At 33.1% G+C, this 7978-nt stretch overlaps 1 protein-coding gene across 1 annotated transcript; it reads left to right on the forward strand.

Moving 5' to 3' along the window:
* The first annotated feature begins 438 nt into the window (after positions 1 to 438).
* LOC131041029 (cyclin-A3-1) lies at positions 439 to 4960 on the forward strand. The gene is made up of 10 exons (XM_057974012.2): positions 439 to 999; positions 1786 to 2073; positions 2256 to 2348; positions 2818 to 2951; positions 3064 to 3139; positions 3773 to 3849; positions 3961 to 3994; positions 4191 to 4340; positions 4491 to 4625; positions 4744 to 4960. Exons 1-10 carry the CDS (start codon positions 784 to 786, stop codon positions 4813 to 4815), a joined length of 1275 nt encoding a protein of 424 aa, XP_057829995.2. The 5' UTR covers positions 439 to 783; the 3' UTR covers positions 4816 to 4960.
* The last annotated feature ends 3018 nt before the right edge of the window (positions 4961 to 7978 follow it).

Consider the following 7978-nt stretch of genomic DNA (forward strand, 5'->3'; position numbering starts at 1 on the left):
TTGGAGCAGCTAGTTGATGAAGATAGAGTTGATTAATGTTCTGTTATTTGCTGTGCTTCTGACCCTACTTGCTTTGTAATTCTCTTTGCGTTGAATAAATTTTTACCCCTGTTTTAGTTAAAGAAAATATCTGAACATCTGAACATCTAAACTTGAAACCAAAATTTTTAAATAAGAAACTTGAGAATACACAAAATTGACAATGATTTGAAATATCCACATGAAATTTTAAAAGACACAAAAATAAAAAACAATTTTACATTAAAAAAATGTATAGCAAAACTCTATACAAGTGTCCCCTCTCCCCTTGCCTAATTAAATTTATTTATGTTAAACATTTATTTCTTTATGGAATAACTTCGTAGGCTTAAAAATATCCTCATAGACAAATCTTTCATAAATCAGGAGTATTTGCAAGATATGTTGTAGGCCCCTGCACATCCCGATCAGGGAATTTAAGCTGAAATTTATTGGGTCGCCGCCATTCCAATTAGAAATAGAAATTGAAAAAGATAAGTAAAATGGCAAACGGGAGCATTTGGTTAGATGAGTTTTGGCGGGGCAGATAAATTAGAATTCGAAAGCAGGCGCGCTAAACCCAAAGGAGAGGGAACTTTCAACTTTCAAGTTTCCATTCATTTCAATCCCAAATGTTAAACTGTCCTCTATTTCTATTTCGAGCTCATCTTCTTCATTTGCACAGCCGGAGCTCACATTGTCTGCGACATTTTCTTGACATTTTTGTTACATGCTGTGACAGAAGTGGATCTGAAGTTGAAGAAGATGTGTGCGAGGGAAGAGGAAAGGCGTGCTCCCATTACCAGGGCCCGCGCTGCAGCGGTGGAGAAAAATAACAGAAGCAGATCTACACCTCCTAAGCGAGCTGCTCAGGATGAGAATGGCCGCGGGAATGCTCAGCCTCAAAATAAAAGGCGAGCTGTTTTGGGGGATGTGACGAACACAGTGCTGGCATTGCCGGCTGATTGCTCTGAAACAAAGGTAACAATTCGACTGCTCACTCCGCTTTCATTTCTATGATGATGATGATGGAGGTTTTTCCAATTCTTGAATCTAAAGAGGCGAAAAAAAGAAACAGTAAATCGCCTTCAGCGGGACCCATTTTGCTGTTTTCTAAATCAAGATTTTGTGTAGATTTTTGATTCAGTTTTGTTTCTTGAATTCCTAGGTCAAGTAAATCGAAATTGTGGGTCAATTTTGATTCTTAAATCCCCATACCAAAGGTGCCCATGTTTCTTTCTGTTTCGGTGTTTTCGGAGGATTTTTGAAAATTCTGAAATAGCACTTTAAGCTCATCAAATTTGATTTTATGGCCGTCCCCTTTTTCTCTTTTGGGTTGAGTTTGAAATGGCTTTCTCAAGTCTCAAAACTAGATCATCCACCAACAGTCCAATCTTGGTTTCTGATGAGGTTTCTGTCGTCTGGTTTAAGTTATCAGTGTTTATTTCTCTTAACTATTTGTCCTATAAACTATCTTGATCCTTTCTACAGAATTACTTAAGTTTCTTGGGGATTTTGAATACAGGTTTTAATCACGAAAGCTCCGATGAATTACCACTTGAGCTCAACTTATTTTGACTTTCTCCTATCAGCTACTAACTCTTAAACCTCAGTTTCAGATGACATTACTTTCTTGTGGCTTAAGTTTTCAGGGTTGATCGCCATGGATTTTTCAGCATTTGGGGATTTGTACCTCTTAACTATTTTAAAGAAAAAATATGTTAACCTTCATTATATAGCTTAATTTTAGTTTTTGGTCGATACCAGGGCCAGGGAAACAAGGGGAAAGATAAAAAAAAGGTGAAAGCAAGGTTGCGTAAGGATGCCAAGGCTTTGGCCTTATCCACGCCTTCTGATGAGATCGTGGCTGTGCCTCCGGCTGTTGAGGGTAAATGCATAGATGAGATTGGAAAGGCCCAGGCAAATGAGAGTGAAAAGGCCAAAACGAATGAGAGTGACGAAGGGAATGCATATATTGATGGTGGTATCAGGGAGGATCCTCAGATGTGTAGCAGCTATGTTCAAGATATTTATAACCATTTGCGGATTGCTGAGGTATGATTTGTCCAAATCGAATTTAGACCAAGTTCTATTTTAAATTAGCTAGCATTTGCTTCCAGATTCTGGTTAAAGTTATGTGAATCTTCTTTATGTTTACCTTCCCACAAGTCATTGAAATGCCATTTGGTATTCTTTTTCCTAATCAATTCATAGTCTATATCATTGCCATGTTTCAGTTGAAGAAGAAACCCAAAAGCAATTTCATGGAGACTTTGCAGAAGGACATCACTCCTAATATGCGAGGGATACTCATAGATTGGCTTGTAGAGGTGTGAAATTGTTAAATCTAAAAGAAATTATGTTGATCATATGAATTATTTTTATTTCAAGTGAAAAGGTTTTGGAAAAGGTTTCTGATGAATTCCACAAGTCATCCGTGTTTTGGATCATCCTATACGATTCATCATGCTGATGTAAATCTGTAACATTTGCATCAGAATGATGGGTCCTGTTAGGTGATCTTAAATGTTAACAACTTATACGAGATCAAATCACCTATTTTGTGCACAATTGTTAGCTAATTCCTTCCTTTCTGATATTTTGGGTGATACCCCTTCAGGGTTTAAACTTATTATTAAAGATAACATAGGGTATATGATTTGAAATGTTATCTTGTGGAAGCCTTTGGGCATTTAATTATTAAGCACATTACAGGTCTTCAAAATAAATCTCTTAATGTTGCACTGTAGAAGAAACTTTTGGACACTCATTATTGTGCTTGCTTGTTTGATGTATCAGGTATCAGAGGAATACAAACTTGTACCAGACACATTGTACTTAACTGTAGGTTACATCGATCGTTTTCTCTCTGTATACCCTGTCAGCAGACACAAACTCCAACTCTTGGGGGTTACCTGCATGCTTATTGCCTCGTATGTGTTGATCTCTTTTCAACTTCATTATTGCTTTTAAGGATTACAAGTGCATGTCTTGTTTTAAATTTAGGAGGGTAGGCCTGAGATTTGGTACCGTTAAAATGTGCAGGAAATACGAGGAAATTTGCCCTCCCCACATAGAAGAGTTCTGTTATATCACAGATAATACTTATACAAGGGAAGAGGTACATACAACTTTTATATTCAGTATCAGTAATCAGTATTTCTTCCTTTAGTATATTTCATGTGATGAGTTTCAGTGTTCCGAGGAAGTCTAATAAACAATGTGGTGTAAAAATTATGTATTCTCTGATCTTTATCATCTAAACTCTTTTAAAGATTTCTGTTTGTTATGGTTCATGATTGGCTCACTATTCTCAGCTTTGTTTCCATTTTGAATTGGTGAATATGAAATCTTTAACAAAGAGATTTTAGGTATTTTATTGTGCATTTGAAGGCCAGAAAAAAACTTTAATAAAGAAGTTTAGGATATCATATTTAGTTCTAAAACCTCAAAATAACAAACAATTTTTCTTTAGGTGCTAGAGAGTTCTACAGCTTTGCTTTTGCTCTACTGGCTTCCTCCCTCTACGATGAATGTACCTTATATCTGTATTTCCATCTGTACCAAAGCGTTTTTCCTATGGAAGTGGATACAGAACATTCTATGGAATCTTGATGTGTTTGAATTGGTTTTGCCTGAACTAACTTGCCTGGAACAAGATTCTTGGTCCTGTTTCCAATTGATCTTGTATTTTCTTTATGAAATTACCTTGGTTTTATTGTTGGTCTAAGTTTACCTTATTGACATTTTGCAGATGGTAACAATGGAGAGAAATATCTTGACCTTCCTTCATTTTGAAATGACAATGCCTACAATAAAAACTTTCCTAAGGTAATCATTTTTTGAAAAAGTTGGGTCTTTTGAGTTTGGCTTATTTTTCATCTACCATTTCAACTTTCTTTCTTATTGATTCTTTCTTATCGAATATAAATGGCTGAACAGACGCTTTGTACGAGCTTCTCACCTAGCGGACAAAGTAAGTACTAAAATTTGAAAATTAGCATTTCAGAAATAAATTGTGCAGTGCACACAAGTTGTTCAAGTGTATTTAATTGGCTTACCCAATTTAGCAATTGGGCTTTTGACTGATTGCCTTCATGGATGGTATTTTGTAAGCTGGTATGATTGTCATGCAATATGACACGCATTAATTTAAGACTGTATTTCTGCAGGGACCCTCCTTGGAGATGGAGTTTTTATCCAATTATCTTGCAGAGTTAACATTATTGGAATGTAGTTTTCTTAAATATTTACCTTCACTTATAGCAGCTGCAGCTGTGTATCTTTCTCTGCTCACCCTCGACTTCAAGACATGCCCTTGGGTACTAACAATTTCAGATTTTATCATAGGCTTTCATAAGAAAAATTCTTTCAGTTTTGTAGTTTGATGCTCTTTTTAACCAGCATATATAGCAATGGAATGAATAATTGTTAATTTTACTTGTTTTTTGTTTGCAATTCTTGCTTTACAGAATTCAGCTTTGCAACAATGCACCGGCTATAAGCCATCCCAACTTAAGGACTGTGTGACTGAAATTTATGACTTACAAACGAAGAGAAAGGCCTCTGCATTCATGGCAATAAGGGAGAAATATCGGCAACTCAAGGTGCTTATTGTTTCTTAGCTATATATATATATATATTTTGGTATTGTAGAAAGTTTGAATTCAGCACCATCTAATGTATCATGCAACCAATAATATCATTTGTTGGATGATTGCACAGTTCAAACGTGTGGCAAATTTGCGACCCCCTGCTAGTCTTCCTCAGAGTTTCTTTGAAGACATTGCACAATGAAAAAAGCTGTATACATCATTTTTGGGCCAATGTTTTTTTATGGGCACCTTTTCTTTTTCTTCTTGTTGTAAATGGTATCATATTATACAAATAATGTTACACTAGCTATTTTGGATTGAAAAAAAACCCTTCTTTGTCTGCAGTATATACATATCTTCTTTTGATTGATGCAAATGTGTTAAGTTGATTTTCATGGTGCTCATCATAGACTTTTAAGTAACAAATTAAATATTTGCTTTATAATACTTAAATATAATATTCAAAATTTATTATATTTGTTACAAAAATAATTTGCATATTTATCACAAATTAAATAAAATACTACCATAACATGATTTCATTTATGCTTTACTTCTTTTTCAAATATATACATATAACATGAATCATTTTGCTCCTTAGATAGGTGGGTTCTAATTTCTTTGACAACATTATATGTTCAATTACCCACATTGTATAATTGAATAAACATTATATAACTATCTTATAAGACTAACAAGAAAACAAAGACCACAAGTTATAATATTTATATTAATATTATGACTTACAATTTTTTTTAAAATATTCAAAAGTGCAAGTTTAAAATCCCAAATTTATATGACTAAATTATCTTGCATGTTATTTAATATTGTTTAAAATCTATTACATAAGATGGAAGTAAATTTTAGTCTCAACTATTATTGTTGAAACTTTATTATAAGAATAAAGTTTATAATAATTCCATGGCTTATGTTTAAAATCTTTTGATGATTAGTTACAAATTAGTTTTTTCATTGATTTGAATGAAACATTACTATTAAAAATTTGCAATGTTGTCAATAAACAATAGTTAAGCTGATCATAATATTTCAATCTTAGTGAAGCAAAAAAAGATGATGCATATTAAGGAGTAGAAATGTTCCACATTCAATGCTTGACTTTAAACTCTACACTATTCAATATTAACCATTAATTTCTTTCCCAATTAGATATAGCAATTGTAAATAGATTCACAATCAAGTTCTTTCACTTACACCACAATCATATAACATAAACAAATTCTTTGACAAATAGCTCCCACAATCAATTGAATGTTAATGCAAGTTGACACATTATACTTAATATGAGGGCCATGCTTGAGGATACCATTTTTTTGCTCATATTGAACACAATCTAAATAACAATTGACCTAGAAATGGGGTTCTTTTTTAGTCACCTTCTCCTAAAACTTCATCTTGCTAATCCTCAAGCAAAACCATATTTCATTTTGGCATGAACAACCAACATTATTCCCATGCCTAAATTTAGTGTCTAAAGATGCACATAAAAACTAAAATCTAGGAAAAATATTGCTTTGCAAAATAACCATTGATATAACCCACTCACTTCCATTCCCTTTGAAAGATATGGAGCATTAATTTCTCTATATGACACTCCCAAGGTCATTACTTGTCCTCTCCTTATCACTCATGATAATGCGATTTTAATATACCATTGAGCCATTTTTAAAAATAGAGATTAATCTATGATTTAATGCTTGATAAAAAAGTTTGAGGTGTATAATTCATGTCTAATAAAATATTGTTTTTCAAACTTTTTTGTCAGGATAAGGTGACATTAACCTTGCAATCTTAAGTCATATTCATGTGTCTCCATGATACTTGGATGCTTAGGGACATGAAAAATAAAAAAAATAAATATTTATTTATCTACAATAAATTGTAATTGCATTTATAAAGGTAGATCCGATCATTCAATTATGGTTAAAAAACATATTGGCAAAATATTCCTTCTAGGCATTCCCTTTGGTAGTGGGGATTGCTTGGACTTGCATGTTTGTGTATATTGATATATGTATTTTCCATGTCTTGAGTGAGGTGCTAAGGTTTGCATGTTGTGCATATAGCCATTGGAGCCATCAGCGAGTAATGGAGCACTTGGTATTGACCAACTTTGATTAGTTGTGGGTTGGGTGCCTATGTGAAGGCCATGTGATCATTAACTCTTTTTTACTAAATTTACAGGATTTTCGAGAGGTGGGGCATATGGTTTTTGTAGGTGGATTTGACCCTTGTTTTGAGATACCACAATTATATTCTCATTCTAGCTCTTCTACAAATTGGAAATTAGTGTTATAGGAGATAAGTTGTTTTGTAGGTTATTGACTTAATGAATTGTTGTCGAAATTTTGAGAGAAAAATTGTAGTGTTGTAAACGCATTAGAAGTTTAATATAAGCTCCAAATCTCTTTAGGTGAGGAGTATTTTCTTGAAAGGGTTTCTCCATGTAAATCTTGGGTCACTTTTGGTATAGGTGATATTGTTGAATGTTGCAATCACTTTAACATCACATTGGGTAATCTTTGATAAACATAATTTCAAATTTGCATTAAGTTATGAAATTTAACATTGCATTAGTTTCACCTTCATTTCCAACAATCTCCACCTTGCTCCTAATGTAAGAATAATAGATACCACCCACTCATTATTAATTATATTTACCAAGTTCAAAGTTCTACACTATTTAGTATTAACCATTATTGTCATTCCCAAATAAATATGCCAATCATAAATAGATGTACAATCAAATTCTTCATTTACACTACAACTATATAACATTATCGCTATTACAAGAAAATATATAAACAACTCACTTGGCCAATAGCTCCCATTCTCAATAGAATGATAATGCAAGTTGACATGCTACCCTCCAAATGAGAGCCATATCCCAAAATACTAATATTTCATCTTATTGAACACACAACGTAAATAATGATTGACTAGAAATAGACTTATGAATCAATCAACTTCTCTCCTCCTAAAACTTCATCAACTTCCTATTTATCCTCAAGAAAAACCATATATTGTTTTGGCACAAATAGCCATCATTATTCCCATGCCTAAGATTCACCACATAAAAATTGAAAACTAGAGAAAACATTATTTGGCAAAATAAACAATGAATATTGTTGGCAATATAGCATTATAACAGACAATGAAAGATTGTTGGCATTTCATAAGGATATTGAGAAGGTTGTTGATGATTATGGATATAACTGATTAAGGATGTTTACTGTCTTGATATTATTATTTTGTCATTGATGTCAAGAAATTGATTTTCTAATTTAGTATGATGTTGCCATATCTTGAGAAGTATGATTTAAAAGAGTATAAAGATGTCGGTAAAA

Source organism: Cryptomeria japonica, chromosome 3 (genome assembly GCF_030272615.1).
Source record: "Cryptomeria japonica chromosome 3, Sugi_1.0, whole genome shotgun sequence".
NCBI lineage: Eukaryota > Viridiplantae > Streptophyta > Pinopsida > Cupressales > Cupressaceae > Cryptomeria > Cryptomeria japonica.

Excerpts from the sequence above, each read along its gene's own strand:
- LOC131041029 (XM_057974012.2), top strand. The coding sequence starts at position 784 with ATGTGTGCGAGGGAAGAGGAAAGGCGTGCTCCCATTACCAGGGCCCGC. Across the intron at positions 2,952-3,063 it reads ACCTGCATGCTTATTGCCTC|GAAATACGAGGAAATTTGCC; the intron begins GTATGTGTTGAT and ends TAAAATGTGCAG. Across the intron at positions 3,995-4,190 it reads CTTCTCACCTAGCGGACAAA|GGACCCTCCTTGGAGATGGA; the intron begins GTAAGTACTAAA and ends GTATTTCTGCAG.